At 42.2% G+C, this 21,636-nt stretch overlaps 1 protein-coding gene and 1 pseudogene across 1 annotated transcript; one reads left to right on the top strand and one right to left on the bottom strand.

Moving 5' to 3' along the window:
• LOC106589846 (glyoxalase domain-containing protein 4-like) overlaps positions 1–3,276 on the top strand; it is a 28,438-nt pseudogene extending 25,162 nt beyond the window's left edge.
• A 14,584-nt stretch (positions 3,277–17,860) lies between these two features.
• Positions 17,861–20,403, bottom strand: LOC106590134 (alpha-2A adrenergic receptor). The gene is made up of 2 exons (XM_014180757.2): positions 20,069–20,403; positions 17,861–19,927 (listed from the first exon to the last, which is right to left on the bottom strand). The coding sequence occupies exon 2, from the start codon at positions 19,726–19,728 to the stop codon at positions 18,409–18,411; it is 1,320 nt and encodes a 439-aa protein (XP_014036232.1). The 5' UTR covers positions 19,729–19,927; positions 20,069–20,403; the 3' UTR covers positions 17,861–18,408.
• Positions 20,404–21,636: the final 1,233 nt, after the last annotated feature.

Raw genomic sequence — 21,636 nt, forward strand, 5'->3', positions numbered from 1 at the left:
TATCACCCCTCCCGTAATTGGAGTAAACTAATGAACAACAACACTTAGGCTTCTACTTCCAGCTTATACATACTATATACACATTTTACAGACACAGTATATTTTACATTAGTTATATTTTGTTTGTCTTTAGTCACACCCTTCAGCTCCACTCAACCCCTCCCATCTATCTCTGAACACCATCCAGTTGATTTCTATTTGCCATATATTTTTCCAACTGTGCCGTTTCACAAAAGTTCTGAACCTTTCTATTCTCATAGTTTCTACAAATTATAAATGAAAGAAAAACATTTCTGCTTAGAGTATTATTATATTATTGATCGATTGACTATGACTTTTCAGATCACCCTATCTCCAGAGTTAACTCCTGGTACATGTTGCAATTCTTCATCCGTTCCTGGACCTGCCACCAAAAACAAGCTACATATGGACAGAACAGATCTAATGATTCTGCCTCCTTGCAGTAAAATCTGCAGAGCTGGGATGGTTGTATCCCCCATATATATACCATTCTATTGGTTGCAATACATTTTTATAATCATTTATATTGAAAAAAGGAAAACTCTAAATTGATTTGGTTGGTGGCACCTTAATTGAGGAGGACGGGCTTGTGGTAATGGCTGGAGCAGAATAGGTGGAATGGTATCCGATACATTAAACCTGTGATTTCCATGTGTTTGATGCCATTCCATTGACTCCATTCCAGCCATTATTATGAGCTTTCCTCCCCTCAGCAGCCTCCTGGGGTACACACACACGGTGTACATCATCTAAATAATTGTATTTCCTGGCAAAAAGCGACTGACCATGTTTCACGTTGATACCAGTCACATACCAGGCTGTGTGTCATTGCTGTTACAGGATTAAAGGAAAACACACAATATAAATGTCATTGCTGTTATGAGTATACCGGACAGACAGGAAACATAAGATTGCTCTTAAATTACTCCACTGATCCACAAAAGGGTGAATATAGACAACAATATAAAGAAACACAAAACATAAATGAATATGATGAAAAATTTAGCATTAGTATATTTTTTATCGTACACAACCTTCATGTTCATATCTATCAAAGAAAGAGAGGATATAAACAGTGAGGGGTGTTGTATTTGGGCTGGTTTTTGGAGTGCTGCTTTGTGCTGCGCTCCATGAGAGAGCTCGAAAGGGCAGCTTCCCAAACGGCACCCTATTCCCTACATAGTGCACTTCTTTTGACCAGAGCCCTATTGGCCATTTGGGACGCAATGGTTTCCATTTGGGACGTAATCTAAGAGAGGTGGTTACTCGTACATGTTATTTAATGCACCTCAGAGAGCTAGAAGAACAATGCGGATGTTAAACCTACATGACGAGCAAATATTTAAGCTGGGAATGAGCCTTGTCGCGTGGCACTTAAACCAAAAAACAGGTGCATTAGCAAATATATATTTGTTACAAGACTGTGTGTGTGTGTGTGTGTGTGTGTGTGTGTGTGTGTGTGTGTGTGTGTGTGTGTGTGTGTGTGTGTGTGTGTGTGTGTGTGTGTGTGTGTGTGTGTGTCTCTCTCTCTCTCTCTCTCTCTCTCTCTCTGTGTGTATGTTTATACTGTACGTTTATTTGATCTGGAAAATGGGTGGCAAATAGGTTCAGTTGGAGGCTTTTATCAATCTTTAGATTGAATTAACAATGACAGTTGGCTAATGTTTAATAGGACCTAATCCACATCAAATAATAATCATTTGTCATAAACAGGAGATGATCATATGCTCTGAGATAGTTGATCCACAGTAACTACGTAGTCTATTGACTTAACTCTAAGCCTACTGGACAAACATAATGAAACAATCTCTCATGCTTTGCTCTATTCTTCAAATATACTTGTTCACAGCTAGTGTAATTTGATTATTCTATTCCACTTGATAGCTCAACTTGTTTTCAGAACCTATCCATCCATTGTTATTAGCCAGGCTGCATCACATCCAGCTGTGATTGGGCGTCCCATAGGGCGGCGTACAATTGGCCCAGCGTCGTCCGGGTTTGGCTGGGGTAGACCGTCATTGTAAATAAGAATTTGTTTTTAACTGACTTGCCTAGTTAAATAAAGGTTCAATTAAAAATAAAAATAAAATATTCAAATACAGCTGACAGCTAGTGGAAAACTGTATTCCATCCCACTTGTGAGCCCATGTATTTATTTACTATTTGGGAAGAAAAGGTTTTTAAACTATGCCATTGAATTGGTTGCATGGCAGCACAGCAAAGGTCATAGTAAAGAGAAGCTCTTGTAGAGAGTCTGCAGGGAGTCACTTTGTTTGTAGCTCTCTTTGAGCAACACATTGTTAATCAATACAGTTGTGTGTGTGTGAGAGAAACAGAGTGCATTTTAGAAATAAGCCTTGGCCCCTGAAGCAACTCCATCTCTCCTCTACCGCTCTAACCACATCTGCCCTCTATGCTCTCATCCTTCCATCCTCTCACCCCTCCCTCAATCCCTTCCCACAGGGAAAGACAAATGGGAAGTTTTTAAATACATCTTCTACATCAACAATCGCTGAGAAAAAGGCAGAAATATGCCTCATGTTTTTGATTTACAAAGAAGTCTTATATCCTTAGAGCTTATGGTTAGTGGATGGGAGGAAGGATGGGTGGATGGATGGAAGGATGGGTGGGTGGATGGATGGAAGGATGGGTGGGTGGATGGGTGGGTGGATCGATGGATGGGTGAGTGGATGGAAGGATGGGTGGGTGGATGGAAGGATGGGTCGATGGATGGGTGGATGGGGAGACGGATAGGTCAAATCAAATCAGATTTTATTGGTCACATACACATGGTTAGCAGCTGTTAATGCGAGTGTAGCGAAATGCTTGTGCTTCTAGTTAGTGGAAGGATGGGTGGATGGGTGGTCAGGAAGGATGGGTGGATGGATGGATGTGGGGAAAATAAAAAATAAGACACAAAGCAGGTCAAATGCTAATCAGGGGCCCTGTATACACTCAGGTTGTACAACTGGTGCACAAGTTATTTGACACAACGGTTGTGTTACAACTGGTATTGTTGTGGGACAACGGAGAGCTTCACTGCACAAAAACGATTACACAACCATTGTGCGGATTCTTGACAACTGTTGTTTAAATAAAATTGTGCAGACAAACTCTCTGCTGTATTAAAACAGTTGTGTCAAATGTGTTGTACGTCAGTTGTACAACCTGAGTGTGGACGGGGCCATGTACAGGGAGAGGAGTGAGAGAATCAACTGTCCGTATGAGTTGCTGCTTGGAATGCTGATGAAGTAATCATTTGATCCTTCTTTCCTCACAACAGGCAGGTCTGTCCATCCGAGCAGCGGCAGGAAAAGTGGAGAGGAGAGCTTAGGTGAGGGACACCATCTGCTCTACTCTGCTCTCTACACTCTCTCTCTCGCTCTCTCGTTCTCTTTCTCTCTCTTTCTCTGCTCACATGTTGGTAGTTTTGTTTGTTTCATGGGGAATTACTCAGACCATGGGGGATTTTGTCATCAAAATAGTGAGATCGAATCTTTCACAAAATGAAAAATGACCCCAAAAAGCAACAGATAGCCTGTGGTATTCCATTTTTCATGAACTACTATGTGGTACAATATGATGTCCAGTCAGAGGCCTCATTTATACATTCACACACTATTAGTTCTCTTATAACTGGAGTATTTTCCTGATCTCAGGTCTCATGGGTCGAGGAAAAGTGCTGATCCCATATTGAGATGTATATAAACAGAAACATTACCCCATAGCCCACTTTAAGGATGTGATCCTAGAGAGAGGAACATTTTTCTGGATGTGTCATCCCCCAGTGATTGGTCAAGAGTGTGTGTGTGTGTGTGTGTGTTATCTCTCTGACCCACTCAGCATGGAGCCAGATGGAGCCTGTCCAGCCTGTCCTGTCCCTAGTAGTCTATCCTCAGGGTCCCTGGGGGGCCAACATAACAAACAGCCAGCTTATTCTGGTCCCTCTTACTAACAACCCCCCCCCCCTAGTCGTTCTCCAGCTCCACCATCCCTCCCTCCATTGCTCTCACATCTGGGGACCTCTCCTCCCCCCTGCTAAGTGGCTAAGTGGGAACTCTCAGCTGAAATATGAAAACAACACGTAGCAGCCTGAGTTGTAGTAAGTAAAGTAAGTAGCCTCGCTTGAGAACAGCTCATAGGGCAGGAGCCAGAACGGCCCATAGGGCAGGAGCCAGAACGGCCCATAGGGCAGGAGCCAGAACGGCCCATAGGGCAGGAGCCAGAACGCCCCATAGTGCAGGAGCTTATCTCTTGTTGTAACTTGAGGCAATTTGATGTATAAGTACACCCCCTGGACAGGACGCTGATTGGCCTGATTTGGCATGGGTTCAAACTCTACCCAGTCCCCTTCTGTCTCACACTCATACCTTTATTGTCTTCTTTTCGCTGTCCTATCGTTCAATAAAACCACACAAACATGGAAGAGAGAGTGGTACTCAAGGCTGTACTGTAGGCTATGCAGGCCTGCCACCGTCGTCACCGACCGGTGTCGGTGCGGCAGCGCTTGAGGAGATAAGCGATAACGAGTATCTGTTCTTTCAGAAGCACCTCATCCTTGGAGAGACACACACACTCCGAAGGTAATGCAGCAGGAAACGATTACAGATATGCTTCAAATGGTTGAAATTAGAGGCAGTCAGGCAACCGACCGAGGTTCAATTGCTGGCATCCTTCTTAGGTTTGCAGAGACTCCCGGAGGAGGATGTCTCAGCGCGCCAACGTTACATCAGGGTTATTGCAAGGTGTGGAATGAGATTGTCATGATCATTACCAGCATGTGATTGAGATTCATTGAACCAATAAGGAGAAGCCTAGACAGTGATAATTGTTGTTTTGTTCTAATCGCCAACATAGATGGTCTACGAGATGTTTGTACTAACGGTAGAAAGTTGGACTAACGGTAGAAAGTTTTGTCGAGTTTATCGAAGGACAGACAAACAGCTCTTTCTACAGTGACAGCCAGGAAATAAATAAAAAATGTCTGAGAAATCATCAATATCACGATTGTTGTTTTGTCCTCATCTCCAACATTGACGGTAGAACATTACATGATGCTATGATTGGTCGTGGGCTTGGAAACATATTGATGAACAGATTATCGATGAACAACCGAACAGCTCTTTCCCTCAGTGACAGCCAGGAGAAAATGAGTGTAAAAAAACAGACCAATTATTTTGGATTGTTGTGTTGTGGCAGCAGCGGGTAGAGAAACCAGACAGACTCAGTTATTAGCTATTTGCTGTAAAAGCCCAAACAAACCAATAAAGGTGGGGAGTAGGGACTGCCTGGCAGCATGGCATCTTCAGGACTGTGAGTTATCCAATCTGGATGAGGCCCTCTGGCTGTATTTGATTGAGCAGAGATTACTGTGTTTACTCTGGGGGATGCTGTGTGTGTGCGCATGTGTGCTCTGTGGATGGTCTGCGAGTCATAAAACAGTGGTAATTGAATGAGTGAGAGACTGGAGCCCCCCTTCAGACAGATAGGTAGTAAATCACAGGCTGTGACAGGAAGGTTATCCTCTAGTATCCTCCTCCTACACTGTGAACAGACCCATGAAGACAACTCTGACAGGCTAGGGCCCAACCTGCACTCAAGGCACTATCCCAACTGACATACAGGTAGTAAATCGGACTATGACAGTAAGGCTATCTTCCTCCTACTATATATTGACCTAGATTAGGGGCCTGAATTGCATTCTAGGAAGCACCCCAAATAACACCCTATTCCCTATATAATGCACCCTATTCCCCATAACGTGCACAAAAAATACAGTGTCAGTTGAAATGGAACAATGTTTTAAAACTTTTTTTTTTTTTTTTTTACCAAAGATGAGTGAAAATGTCTAATTTGTCGAATAATACATTCATCATGACACGCTTGGCCCTCTTCAATATCTGTTTGCCACTTCACAATATCTGTTTCATTCATGTCATCCCATTAAGAGCTCTCTGCTCTTGGCTGATTGTTGTTCATCACACACATTAACACACACATCCCTCCCTCAGGTGCATCAGGTTCCAGCTACAACAAGAGACTCATAGAAAAATGCAGTTGTATAAAAATAGCTGCATTTATGAATCACCGGCATGATTTTTTTCTAGAAATGTAAAAATGTATAAAACTTCTAATGACGCATTGTGATGACAGAGGGAAGTGGTGTGTGTGTGTGTGTGTGTGTGTGTGTGTGTGTGTGTGTGTGTGTGTGTGTGTGTGTGTGTGTGTGTGTGTGTGTGCCCCCAATACTTTCCACAGGCCATTGGGTTCTAATAGGATAAGAAGGCATTCCATTAATTTCTAGCATTCTCGTTTAGTAGGTACCAGTAATGAAAAAACCCATAGAGACTGCGGAGAGAGAATGACAGGAGAGATGTCTATAATATAATATAATATAATACAGTATAGGCTGGAGACCAGAGACGGATTGGGACCAAAAATCGGCCTGGGCATTTATAACACCGGTTCTTCCTTGAGGTCCCCACACTGGCCCATTTTCTTCAAGGCCCCGCATTATTAGCCAAATAATGATAATTTTGCTCAAGAAAAAAATATTTAGACAGGCCCACTCAGCTTAAAATGGACCAGCCCATCTGGCATTTGCCGAACTGCCCTACGGCCGGTCTGTTTCTGCTGGAGACTGGAGAGCTAGGCTGGTGTATAGTCTCATTATAAACCAACGGACAGAGAGGAAGAGTTACCATGGTAAATTTACCGACTGTGTCTGAATAGGACAGAGACAGACGGTGTCAACTGCGTCACCAGACAGGAGTGTTCGGCTATACGTCAGGAGTGTGTGTGTGTGTGTGTGTGTGTGTGTGTGTGTGTGTGTGTGTGTGTGTGTGTGTGTGTGTAACAGGCAATTGCAATGAGTTATGATCACAATGCATCTCAGTAGGAAGTATAAGAGTTAACTTTGATAGGAAACTTTACTCTAACAACATAACAGATACAGAATCAAGGTGTCGGGTTCCAATATGAAAGATAACACCATTACATTTAACCCCAATAAAACTTTCTGTAGGTATCTGTCCCAGCCCGGTAGCCCACGGTACAAGTCAGTATTCAACGTCCATCCATCTGAGGACGTCAGGAGATTACGTGGAAATCAGCCACTGGGGGCAAAAGTGAGTGCTGTTACCTTCAAGTAGGTTTTAGTTTTGCTAGGGTGTTGTGGACGGGGATAGCCAGGAATTTCATTACAACGCGAGCACACGTATGCACACACACACACACACACACACACACACACACACACACACACACACACACACACACACACACACACACACACACACACACACACACCTGTTGGCTGTGAACCTGAACCTCTTTGGGTCTAGTTTGAATTATGTGAAGGAACTCTGAATTCTTTGGCAATACAATCTCAGCCTGAGAGTTTACAGTTATATGAATGATAGTCTAACCCTAGCTATGTTAGTCTAACCCTAGCTATGAATGTTAGTCTAGCCCTAGCTATGAATGTTAGTCTAACCCTAGCTATAAATGTTAGTCTAGCCCTAGCTATGAATGTTAGTCTAACCCTAGCTATAAATGTTAGTCTAGCCCTAGCTATGAATGTTAGTCTAACCCTAGCTATAAATGTTAGTCTAGCCCTAGCTATGAATGTTAGTCTAACCCTAGCTATAAATGTTAGTCTAGCCCTAGCTAGGAATGGTAGTCTAGCCCTAGCTATGAATGTTAGTCTTACCCTAGCTAGGAATGTTAGTCTAGCCCTAGCTAGGAATGTTAGTCTAGCCCTAGCTATGAATATTAGTCTAGCCCTAGCCCATAGAGGAGCACAGCATGGTTTTAAATGCAAATATTGTCTGTTCTACTGCATTTTTTCATTGTTCCCCTTTAATCAGAGACTGATTTCAACCTGGGACACCAGATGTTCGCAAGTAATTATTAAGTAGAACAGAGAACGAGCAGGCTCTGGACCTTGTAGGGTATAATAATTGCTCTTTATCACGTGTCAAAGCCATTCCACGGAGGGCTGAGTGTCTGTGGGTTTTCGCTCCTCCCTTGTACTTCATTGATGAATTAAGGTCACTAATTAATAAGGAACTCCCCTCAGCTTGTTGTCTCGGTCTTAATTGAAAGGAAAACCAAAAACCTGCAGACACTCGGCTTTCCGTGGAATTAGTTTGACAACCCCTGCTTTATATGGTGTTAAGAATGAACTCAAATTCAGGCGAAAGGACAGGAACACTTTAACTAGTTGCCTTGAACGCAGCTCCCTAGCAACTCAATAAGCAACAGCTGCTACTAATTGCCAATCTGTCTCCATGCCTGTTTGCATCACTTTAACTAGTTGCCTTGAATGCGGCTCCTCAACAAGCATCAGCTGTAACTCATGTCTAATTAGCCTCCACCCTTGTCCTCACTCTCCTTAATCACCACTGCCACCCTACTTAAACCTGACCAAACTAACAATCCTCCTCTTGGTCTGCAGTGCATGTTGCGTTGAATGACACTGCATGTTACGAACATGATCAAGGTTTTGCATCCGTCTAGCTAGTATCTCTAAGGTTCTTCCGAGGATCTCTTGGGGGGGGATTGTCATCACCACAGCAGCCTAACTACCACAGCCTGACGGTGACATCTACCTGAGACTCCAAGCCAAACTCTACAGAGTCAACCCTCTGGATCCTTCATCTGCGACCCTCTGCTTCATCCGTTCCATTCTCATTGACTTCCTGAATCCTCATTATCATATCCATTCTGTTTCCTCAATAAATATTCTAAACTGGTCCTTTAACTAGTGAATAGTCATTTCCTCTGTCTCGCTAACTCTGCCAGCAGTCCTCAGCCTTATCATAAGTTGTCAGCTGCTGTCTTCATTTCCCACCATAGTAGATGGCTGACACATAATAGTCTGCCTTTTGGGTTGTTAGTCTAGCCCTAGCTAGGAATGATAGTCTAGCCCTAGCTATGAATGTTAGTCTAGCCCTAGCTAGGAATGTTAATCTAACCCTAGCTAGGAATGTTAGTCTAGCCTTAGTTAAGAATGTTCATCTAGACCTAGCTAGGAATGTTAGTTTAACCCTAGCTATGAATGTCAGTCTAACCCTAATGATGAATTAAGGTCACTAGTTATGTTTGACAACACTGCTTCTTGTCAATGTATTTGTTCAGTCTCATTGTTAATCAGAGAGCCTTTACCCCCTACTGTTCACCACCTCTGTGTTCATCATAAGACAACCATATCAGGGGCCCGTATCCACAATGTCTCAGAGTAGGAGTGCTGATCTAGGATCAGTTTTGGTTTTTAGATCATAATGAATAATATTATATGGACAGATCCTAGATCAGCACTCCTATTCTGAGCTGCTATGTGGATATGGTCCTGCTCCAGTTTTCTGTGGATGGGGGCATAACGGCCTCTTTTCAGCCAGACTGACACTGATCATTACTCTAATTTCTACTACAAACATATTAGAGATGCTTTCATAGAAAATACCCAAAACACCTTTGTACACGACTATGATGTTGCACGACATCGCACTGCTATCAAAATTGCCATTTACACCATCAAGCTACCACAGACTGCCTCTACAAGACTTCAAGGATAATGGCTAACTTTAAACCATCACGCCCTGCTTTCATAAAAAAATATTTTATTGAGAACACCCAAACTACTCTATCACTGCTTGAGAATCAAGTTTGAAAATCAAAACGTCTCCTTTGTACAAGACTATGAGGACATGGGTTTACAACTAACAAAATGTCAGTTTATGTTTAAGGCCATTACAGACTGCCAAATAGGAGGGTACTTAGGTCTAATCTCCATCACACACCCACAAGCTGTCCATCACCACTCACTGGATAGAATATTAGAGCTCTCTACAGAGAGAGAGAGAGAGAGAGAGAGAGAGACTGTGTTGATTATGGTAAGGCTCTGTCCCTCCTGATATCAAGTTACAGGGAATATGGATTAATGGACATTGGATTAATGGACTCAATGGACATTGTTCTGATTTCTGAACTCTTTTATGAAAGTCAACTCTGTGAGATGACAGCATCACAATTTTATGTGGTCACACATACACACACACATATATACGCACACACACACATCAATGTGACTTCAGATTAAAATAATAATATCTCTCCCTGAATGTGAATTTGAGAACACAGTGAAGCTCTGTCCCTTCTTTACAACAGTCTTTATACTGTATGCCCTCACACAGTGAGAAATGAACATTGGAACACTGGATCAGAGAGCACCAATAGGAACGGGTCTTAATATAACTGTTATAATCATCTATCATTATTATATCAGAATTATACCCCATAATATAATATACTCTACAGTATTATCCATGATTGACGTTTGTTCATGGGAAGAATTTCCTTTATGATTGTGTGTGTGTGTGTGTGTGTCTTTGCTGTATTCTGTTAAAGCCTCATTAATGCAGCTGTGAGCGACTGAAAACATAAATTTTATGTCTCTTATCAGAGTGAACAGGAAATCTTCCTGTTTCCATCGATGGCACAGAGAGAGAGGGAGAGAGAGAGGAGAGAGAAAACGAGAGAGAGCCTGACACGGCTGTGTGTGTGTGTGTGTGTGTGTGTGTGTGTGTGTGTGTGTGTGTGTGTGTTTACAGTTTGTGTGTATGTGTGTCTGTTTACAGTTTGTGTGTGTATGTGTGTCTGTTTACAGTTTGTGTGTGTATGTGTGTCTGTTTAGAGTTTGTGTCTGTGTGTGTATGTGTGTCTGTTTAGAGTTTGTATGTGTGTCTGTTTAGAGTTTGTATGTGTGTCTGTTTAGAGTTTGTGTGTGTGTGTGTGTGTGTGTGTGTGTGTGTGTGTGTGTGTGTGTGTGTGTGTGTGTGTGTGTCTGTTTAGAGTTTGTGTCTGTGTGTGTATGTGTGTCTGTTTAGAGTTTGTGTCTGTGTGTGTATGTGTGTCTGTTTAGAGTTTGTGTCTGTGTGTGTATGCATGCGTGCATGTGCGCCTGTGTGTGTTTCAGAATGGCAGGAAGGTTCAATAATCAAATCCCCAAATGTCCTCTCTTTGTCTGTGAGAGGATGAGAGATAATTGCGTTCGGTAATAATGAGCTCTGGAAAATAGATTGTCTACCCAAATAGTTTTCTGGGAAATCTGTGTTTAGGGAATTTGGCATCCTGGTATACAATACATCCAGCCTAATACAGTACTATCCATAGAAAGATAGATCTATTCATTTAAAATAGATAGTACCATAGAAATATAATGAATATCATATACAGGTAACTGACAACATAAAGGAAACACCAACATGAGTGTCTTAATAGGGAGTTGGGCCACCACGAGCCGCCAGAACAGCTTCAATGCACCTTGGCATAGATTCTAGAAGTGTCTGGAACTCTTGGAGGGATACAACACCATTCTCCCACGAGAAATTCCATCATTTAGTGGAAAACGCTGTCTCCGGTGCCGCTCCAGAATCTCCCAGAAGTGTTTAATTGGGTTGAGATCTGGTGACTGACTGACACACACACACACACACACATACTTTATACCCCCTATGCTCCTTTGAGACCCCTCTTTCAAAGTCACTGAGAGCCCTTCTAATAGCCATGGTAGCCACAATAATGAGCAACTGGGCATTTTTATACATGACCCTAAGCATGATGGGATGTTAATTGCTTAATTAACTCAGAAAACCACACCTGTGTGGAAGCACCTGCTTTCAATATACTTTGTATCCCTCGTTTAATCAAGTGTTTCCATTATTTTGGCATTTCCCTGTATTTATCAAAGAGATTATTAAGATTTTTATTAAGGTTAACCATAAACTGGTGTTGGCATATATTCATCATGTGTTGGACATACAGCCCAATCTATTAACAACTAGATTATTCCAGTTAAAGTGGATAATAGCTTTATGTGTTCACCCAGACTAGAATACAGTAGCTACCATCATTTTATATAAGAATTTGTTCTTAACAGACTTGCCTAGTTAAATAAAGGTTAAATAAAATAAAAAATGATAATGTAGTTGTCATGGAGATTATTATTAAAGTTATCATGACCTATTGTTGGTATGTCCAACCTCCAGGCTACAGTCTCAGTGTACTAACAGTACTAATTGCAAATAGATTGTTGCAGTTATTAAACTAACATATTTAATAATAGGTATTAAGTTGACGTCATTTCAACCAGTTAGGCCTACTGGAAGTTAATAACAGGTTTTAAATCAGATGAATCATCAACATTTTGGGGGGCATTCTACCACCACGTAGACTACATTCTCAGTGTGGAATACACAGGTAGCCAAATACAATACATTCATGTATCTCTTTCTCTCTCTCTGTTCTTTTTTCTTTTCTTCTCTTTTTTTTTTTACAATTCGTCCATTTTTTTTAATCCGTGGACCATATACAGTTGAAGTCGGAAGTTTACATGCGCCGTCGCCAAATACATTTAAACTGAGTTTTTCACAATTCCTGACATTTAATCCTAGTAAAAATTCCCTGTTTTAGGTCAGTTAGGATCACCACTTTATTTTATGAATGTGAAATGTCAGAATAATAGTAGAGAGAATGATTTATTTCATATTTTATTTCTTTCATCACATTCCCAGTGGGTCAGAAGTTTACATACACCCAATTAGTATTTGGTAGCATTGCCTTCAAATTGTTTAACTTGGGTCAAACATTTTGGGTAGCCTTCCACAAGCTTCCCACAATAAGTTTGGTGAATTTTGGCCCATTCCTCCTGACAGAGCTGGTGCAACTTGAGTCAGGTTTGTAGGCATCCTTGCTCGCACACGCATTTTCAGTTCTGCCCACAAATGTTCTATGGGATTGAGGTCAGGGCTTTGTGATGGCCACTCCAATACCTTGACTTTGTTGTCCTTAAGCCATTTTGCCACAACTTTGGAAGTATGCTTAGGGTCATTGTCCATTTGGAAGACCCATTTGCAACCAAGCTTTAACTTCCTGACTGATGTCTTGATGTTGCTTCAATATATCCACATAATTTTCCTTTCTCATGATGTCATCTATTTTGTGAAGTGCACCAGTCCCTCCTGCAGCAAAGCTCCCCCACAACATGATGCTGCCACCCTTGTGCTTCACGGTTGGGATGGTGTTCTTTGGCTTGCAAGCATCCCCCTTTATCCTCCAAACATAATGATGGTCATTATGGCCAAACAGTTCTATTTTTGTTTCATCAAACCAGAGGATATTTCTCCAAAAAGTACGATCTTTGTCCCCATGTGCAGTTGCAAACCTTAGTCTGGCTTTTTATGGCGGTTTTGGAGCAGTGGCTTCTTCCTTGCTGAGCAGCCTTTCAGGTTATGTCAATATAGGACCTGTTTTACTGTGGATATAGATACTTTTTTCCCTGTTTCCTCCAGCATCTTCACAAGGTCCTTTGCTGTTGTTCTGGGATTGATTTGCACTTTTCGCACCTCTAGGAGACAGAACGCATCTCCTTCCTGAGCGGTATGACGGCTGCGTGGTCCCGTGGTGTTTATACTTGCATACTATTGTTTGTACAGATGAACGTGGTATCTTCAGGCGTTTGGAAATTGCTCCCAAGGATGAACCAGACTTGTGGAGGTCTACAATTTTTTTTTCTGAGGTCTTGGCTGATTTCTTTTGATTTTCCCATGATGTCAAGCAAAGAGGCAGTGAGTTTGAAGGTAGGCCTTGAAATACATCCACAGGTACACCTCCAATTGACTCAAATGATGTCAATTAGCCTATCAGAAGCTTCTAAAGCCATGACATCATTTTCTGGAATTTTCCAAGCTGTTTAAAGGCACAGTCAATTTAGTGTATGTAAACTTCTGACCCACTGGAATTGTGATACAGTGAATGATACGTTAAATAATCTGTCTGTAAACAATTGTTGGAAAAATTACTTGTGTCATGCACAAAGTAGATGTCCTAACCAACTTGCTAAAACTGTAGTTTGTTAACAAGAAATGTGTGGAGGGGTTGAAAAACTAGTTTTAATGACTCCAACCTAAGTGTATGTAAACTTCCGACTTCAACTGTACCTGAAAATTCTACTCTGTGTAGTTTTGATGTTACCAGTCTATATACTAACATGCCCCATTAGGGCGGTCTAGAGGCCCTCATGTTCTATCTCAATGTACGTCCCCCTAATGCTCTACCCAGCACCAATTGTATTGTGGACTTGGCTGAACTGGTACTAGCCTCCAACTATTTTCTCTTCAGAGGAGACTTCTTCCTCCAGACCAAAGGGACAGCGATGGGGAGCACTATGGCTCCTAATTATACTAACCTATATCTAGGAATGCTTGAAAAACAGGTGGTGCTGAATCCAGACCTTAACCCTTTTCTCTCCAATATTCTCCTAATTCTGAGATATTTGGATGACATTTTTGTGATCTATACAGGCACCCAGGAAGAACTTTTGGAATTCCATGTTTATCTAAACTCTATGAATGAACACCTTCACTTCAGCATTAACTATGACCTATTGCGGATCAGTGTTCTTGATGTGATGGTTATTAAGGACAAAACCTCCCTCTCTACAGCTCTGTATAGGAAACCTACGGACAGGAACACCCTCCTTAGAGGTGACAGCTTTCATCCACATCCACTTATTAAAAGTCTCTCTATAAGTCAATTCATGCTTTACCCAATACTCACCATTGGAGAAGGCATTTAAGGACATTATCAGGAAGCACTGGTACATTATTGATACTGACCCACAATTGAAACCCATTTTTAAATATCCTCCACGTATGGTTTTTAAAAGACCCCCAAACATGAGAGATACTGTGGTTAAATCTGATTACCCACCAGAGAAAAGGGAAACTTTTTTGGTCAAGGTTCTGGAGAGTAATTACAAATGTGGCCAATGTGCTCAATGCAGCTTTATGTACAAATGCAACTAATTTACCCACCCCCGCACAGGACAAAGATTTCAGATCAAGGGCCTGATTATCTGCATGTCTACCAATGTTATTTACTTGTTGAAATGTCCTTGTGGTCTGTCTTACATAGGGAAAACCTGTAGAAGCCTTAAGACACGGATCAGTGAGCACCGCAGCAATATATAGACAGGAGAAACAAAAAATCTGGTTACTGCTCATTTTGTACATGCTGGACATCCTATTAGCTCTCTGAGATACATTGGAATAGAAATGGTGAAGATGTCCTGCAGGGGAGGGGACATTGAGAGGAAACTTCTTCAAAGGGAATCTTTTGGGATCCACAGGCTCAACACACTGTCTCCTCTTGGCCTTAATGACGAGTTTGACTTGAAACCGTTTTTATAGTTTCAATATGTCTAAACTGTGTGTTTAAAAAAAAAATCCTAATTGAATATTGTATGTGTATGTATATTACTATAAATATTGATCACATTCCCTGTGTATGATCATATATGTTGATACATTGAATGTTAATATTGGGAAACTATGTTATAATTTGTTTTACCTCCAGTTTCAGGAAGGGATGTCACTGAGTACTGCCTCTATATATAGGACCTTCCACCCCCACCTGGGATATGGATGCCTGATGAAGCCTAAGGGTCGAAACGTTGTTGTAAATAAATATCACCTGGGAGCATGAGCAGCAGTGTGCAGTGTTTTCCTTTCTGTTTTCCATGAGTTTGCCTATAACTCCAGGAACTGCGGAAAGTACCTGGATGTGCGGATGTTTTTCAGCTTTGTGCAATTCGTCAAAACACCAATGCAAATAATCATATTGCCCTATTCTGCCATGATGATATTGTTTGGGTAGGCCCCTTGAAAAAGCAGATGTTTTTTGCTGAAAGTGCACTGGAGGTCGGAATGTTACGCAGGTGTGTTGGATTCATCATTTCCCTCCTCCACTATACGGTACTATGACATCACCAGTGAGGCAGTCAGGTCAAATGTGATTCCAGCTCGACAGCATCTCTTCCTAACTGCAATTGATTTGTCCGAGATGGCAGGAAAGAGGGTAACATTTATTCATGTATTTTGATTGGTTGGGCCCTCTTGGTGACAAATGAGCACTCAGGTTTGTTGATCTATTACCGTGTGTGTGTGTGTGTGTGTGTGTGTGTGTGTGTGTGTGTGTGTGTGTGTGTGCGTGCGTGCGTGCGTGCGTGCGTGTGCGTGTGAAAGAGAAGGGAGGGCTGTAGACTTACCAGCAGGCCTGTTAGTTGAGCTGATTTTCATATGAGGTTCTTGTTATGTGGCCCAAGTGAACGAACACTGAGCGTGGTGGTTTGTTTGGAATAAAAAATCTACAAAAAAGTGGTCTTGGTCTTTTTCTTTTCTCTGCCTGAAAATGAGGGAACGTAGCCAATATCTTCACACAGACGATATTGGCATTTTAAAACCATGCTGTGCTCCTCTATGTGCTAGGGCTAAACTAACATTTATAACTAGGTCTAGACTAACATTCATAGCTAGAGCTAAACTAACATTTATAACTAGGGCTAGACTAACATTCATAGCTAGGGTTAGACTACCATTCATAGCTAGGGCTAGACTAACATTCATAGCTAGGGCTAGACTAACATTCATAGCTAGGGTTAGACTAACATTCCTAGCTAGGGTAAGACTAACATTCATAGCTAGGGCTAGACTAACATTCCTAGCTAGGGCTAGACTAACATTCATAGCTAGGGTTAGACTAACATTCCTAGCTATGGTAAGACTAATATTCATAGCTAGGGTTAGACTAACATTCATAGCTAGGGTTAGACTAACATTCATAGCTAGGGCTAGCTATGAATGTTAGTCTAGGGTAAGACTAATATTCATAGCTAGGGTTAGACTAACATTCATAGCTAGGGTTAGACTAACATTCATAGCTAGGGTTAGACTAACATTCCTAGCTAGGGTAAGACTAACATTCCTAGCTAGGGCTAGACTAACATTCCTAGCTAGGGCTAGACTAACATTCCTAGCTAGGGTAAGACTAACATTCATAGCTAGGGCTAGACTAACATTCCTAGCTAGGGTAAGACTAACATTCATAGCTAGGGCTAGACTAACATTCCTAGCTAGGGTAAGACTAATATTCATAGCTAGGGTTAGACTAACATTCATAGCTAGGGTTAGACTAACATTCATAGCTAGGGTTAGACTAACATTCATAGCTAGGGCTAGACTAACATTCATAGCTAGGGTTAGACTAACATTCCTAGCTAGGGTAAGACTAACATTCATAGCTAGGGTTAGACTAACATTCATAGCTAGGGCTAGACTAACATTCCTAGCTAGGGCTAGACTAATTATAATTGTATGTCTTCTTTAAATGTGAGCTCAGTAGTTAGAGAGAGAGAGAGAGAGAGAGAGTGTGTTTGTTTGTGAGTGTGTGTGTGTGTGTGTGTGTGTTCTGCCCATGACCAGTCTATCAGGTTCTGGTTTGATGAGCCAGCTAGATCCACATCCTGGGTTTAATGATGCGTGAGGCGGCGGTACGTGGAACTCTAAATGATACGTTACTCTGCAACATGGATGAGACCTGCTCTCGTAACTGCCTAACTACGTGTGTGTGTGTGTGTGTGTGTGTGTGTCTGAACAGACTGGGAATTAACATTGTTCCTTTGATTACAGCTGCTAGGCTATGTTCAAAATGGAACGATATTCCTTATACAGTGTGCTACTTCTGAAATGACACACTATATTCCCTGTCCTCACAGTGAAGCAGTGTCTGAAGCACTTTCATGAACAATGATCAATCTCACTTCTTTCTCCCTATCCCATTGTCTGTGTTCTCTCCCTAGACATGAACTTAAGGCATTATTATTATTTTCATCAGAAGTAACACTGCTCTGTGTGTGTGTGTGTGAGATACCACGCATACTATTGTGATGCTGTCATCTCAGAGTTGACCTTCCTATCAGAGTTCAGAAACCATGACAATGGCCATTGAGAGATGTTTATTCTTTAACATAACTATGGTAACCCATACTCCCAGTTGTAACATGATATCATATAAAATGACGGTGTTTCAATAACAATGAATAGAACACACCAAGGTGGCTCAGAAAGAGACAATTATTTCAACATAACATCATAAAATACTACATATATTATCATATTCCTGACCACGTTTATCCAATGTTGTGATTCAAACATTCACAAAACTGTAGAAAAACATTGGTTGAATGTTGGATGAACGTGGCTGTAATGGTTGAGCTTTTTTAAAGTCTGTATTCACAGGATAGTTTGTTTCCAAGCTGTGGTGTGGCGTAGTGCTGCCGACCTTTTGGAAAAACAACATTTTGATGCTTTTACTGCACGTACTGTAGTAGGTTTTAGTCTTTCCCCCAAAAGCCTTTGCAACATAATACATGTAGATGTTTTGTCACAGGTAGGTACATTATTTGTTTAAAGCCACGGATCAGACCATGCACGATAACAATTTATTTTAAAAAAAAACATACAAACAACTAAAAAGTCCCAAGTCTAATCATACCATTCTTCGGTTATCCCTGCAGAGAATCTTTTTAAAAGACCTTCGGAAGTCATTGTTGAAGATTGTATAGATAATGGGATTGGCTGAACTGTTACAGTAGCCGAACCAGAAGAAGAATTTAAACAGTGTGTCAGGTATGTAACACGAGTCACAGAGCGCCGTCAGAGTGTAGGTAAAGAAGAAGGGGAACCAGCAAACGACAAAAACTCCAATGACCACAGCCAAGACAAAGGTGAAACGTTTCTCCCTGTTCTGTCTCCCCTTCCATCGACTCCCCTTAGAGCTCTGTCTCACCACCAGTTTGGGCAGCGCCGGGTGGTCCAGTCCTGGTTTGATCTGGCTCAGTTTGGTTTTAGCCGTGTGTTTCTTCTTCTTGATAGAACAGGGGTTGTTGACCTGGTGGTCAGACGATGAGGAGTCCTCCATGTCCACGCCGTTTATCTCCCCTTCTTTCTCGTCCTCTCCTCTGGGTTCATCCCCCTCTCTGTCTCCTTGCTCTCCGTTGAGCTTCTCGTGACAAGCGTGTTGGTCACCTCCGACTCCCCCAGCCCCGTTCTCCTTCTTGCCCGTCACCGGCGACACCGCGGCTGCCATTTTGGGTTTCCGGTCGCCTGGTGGTACCCGCGTCCGTTTCTTAGCGATCTGATAGATCCGGATGTAAACGAGGATCATGATGACGCAGGGCACGAAGAACGAGCCGATACTGGACGAGATCATGTACCACTTGTCTTCGTTGATCTTACACACCGGCCCCTCCTCTTTATCGCTCTCCTTCTCCATGGTGATGAGGGGCGGGAACGAGATCACCGCGGCGATGACCCACACGATGACGATGATGCACTTGATCCTGCGCGGTGTCCGTTTCAGGTTGTACTCGATGGCCTTGGTGATTGACCAGTACCTGTCCAGACTAATGGCGCACAGATGGGCGATGGATGCCGTACAGAAGAGAACGTCCAGTGCAAGGTAGAACTCGCACCAGACTTTACCAAAGTACCAGTAGCCCATGAGTTCGTTGGCCAGGGAGAAGGGCATGACCAGGGTCGCAACCAAAATGTCCGCCGACGCCAACGAAACCAGGAAGAGGTTCTGAGGGGCCTTCAGGGCCCGGCTAGTAAACACAGCGATGACCACTAAGATGTTGCCGAAGACTGTCAATAGGATGAGCATCCCGACCAGGATCGTTAGGGGCAACGAGATCTGGAGGGTATAGGGCGGACCCCAAAGGATGGTCTCATTGGTCATGTTGCTCATGATGGTCGTGCTTGTAAGAGTCTCATTGGTCACGTTTGTCATGTTATCCCACCCCGCCATTGATTCTCCTTAGATCCTCAGGGATCCAATCATGTAAGGTCAGCAAATGTCATCCAGGAGACCATGTAGTTTGCAACTGGAAGACTGGAAAGTGAGGGTGTGGGACTCTTCAGTGGTTTTTCTGTAGTTATTTTTCGCTCCATTGCATGGTGGTCGATCAAGAACAGTTTAGGTTGAATACAGCGGATTGTCACTTCATCTGAAAAATAGGAGGCAGAAGTAAGAATTTTAAAAAGCCCGAACTGGAGATGCCTTAACTGTCAATTTACACAAATACAACATAACTCTCTAGTTATACTTTCCAAGAATATTGCAGGTACACACTAAATACAACTCTTACCTCAAGCATTGTGCTGTGTCACTTGGGTCCTTTTGAGTGGCCGACAATAGAATGGACAGTGAGTAACTTCTTCATGCAGGTCAGTTACCCGAATCAGCTGGCTTCTCGCGCATCTCTTCTGTGTTCCATGGACGAGCGCGAGCTGAGGTTTCACAGTCAGTTTTCCTCTCCACAGAATGATCCGCTCCGTATCTAAGTCTGTCTCACTAGCGGAGAGCTAATAGAGCCGTAATCACGTTATCCTGTGGCTGCTGCTCCTGCTGCTGCTGCCGTCGGTTCTGAGTGGAGACTATCGCCCTACTATGCTACTGTTGGCCGCTCCAAGCTCAGTTCCGCCACGCCCTCTATTTATAACCCCAACCTCCAGTAGTGCGTTGCTATAGCAGCACCCGGAGCCCACACCACGTGGAAATTAAACATAGGCTTTTTATTTACTTGGCGCGCGCTAACTCCATTCCGTTCACGAACCAACCTCTTTTAAGCACCATTTATTGCCACACCAACCATTCTAAAACTTTTTAAATGATATTTAAAAAAAACTAAAGGGGCTGGGGTTCATAGTCAATGGTAAGATAATTATAGGCTAGGCCTACTAAGCAGTAAACTATTGACCAGTCAACATTGGCTTTAGTATAATAGTTAGCCTATAGGGTAAAATAACCAATGTCAGCCCATGTGATGCTCATTTCTGAATCAATATCTATTAAGCATTTGCAAAGGCTCTTGCATAGAACATCACATTATTGTATTAGTATTAGACATGGTCTAACACTTTCCTACGTGTGCACAAAACATGTAAAAACATGATTTGGCCACTGCATAAAAGTAGCCTATATCCTAATCATGGGCGCTTTATGTATCTCCATTGTTTAATGCTGCAATATATAACTTTTTGGAAGACTGCGAAATGTGAGTTACAGATCTGTCATTTTCATTGAAAGCAAGCCTAAGAAGTGATAGATATGTTCCATCTGCGCTATTGCTATGCTTCCTGTTCTTAAGTTTAGTTTTTGTGTATTTTATTTTCGGTTTTGCACACCCGCTTCAAACAGCTGAAAAAACAATATTTGTGGTTATTGAAAACATATTTCATAGCAGTTTAGATGATACAATTGCTTGTTTTGTCACAAACTGAAATTAGGCTATAAGAATTTTAGCAACCAGGAAATGGCAGAGCGATTTCTGCATATTCTATCATATGTTATTGAGACAGACCGCATTGGATCAACTTGAAGAGTGATAACACCCAGAGGTAGGCTATGCCCAATGTAGCCTCTCTTCCATTTTAGAACAGCCGCTTTCAATAACATAGCCTTCTATCAGTATAAAGCTTTTCTACCATATCATGTGTGTTTGGGGAATGGAGGAAGGTGTTGTTAGTGTGATATCATATGACAGCGGAGTTCTGTGTTTAGAGTAAACATCACTGCTAGTTATCATGCGTCAGTACGCGGATGGAGCGCGAGGATAGTGACACCTGTCGTCTTCTGAAACAGCTTCCGCGCCCGGCGTCGGTCTCTCCCGGATTCGCTTTGGAAGAAATAGCCCGAGGCGCGCCATCACCACTG

This window comes from Salmo salar, chromosome ssa02 (assembly GCF_905237065.1).
Source record: "Salmo salar chromosome ssa02, Ssal_v3.1, whole genome shotgun sequence".
NCBI classification, from domain to species: Eukaryota; Metazoa; Chordata; class Actinopteri; order Salmoniformes; family Salmonidae; genus Salmo; species Salmo salar.

What these genes read in the sequence shown, in the direction of transcription:
- LOC106590134 (XM_014180757.2), bottom strand. Translation starts at nt 19,728, where the DNA reads ATGGCGGGGTGGGATAACATGACAAACGTGACCAATGAGACTCTTACA.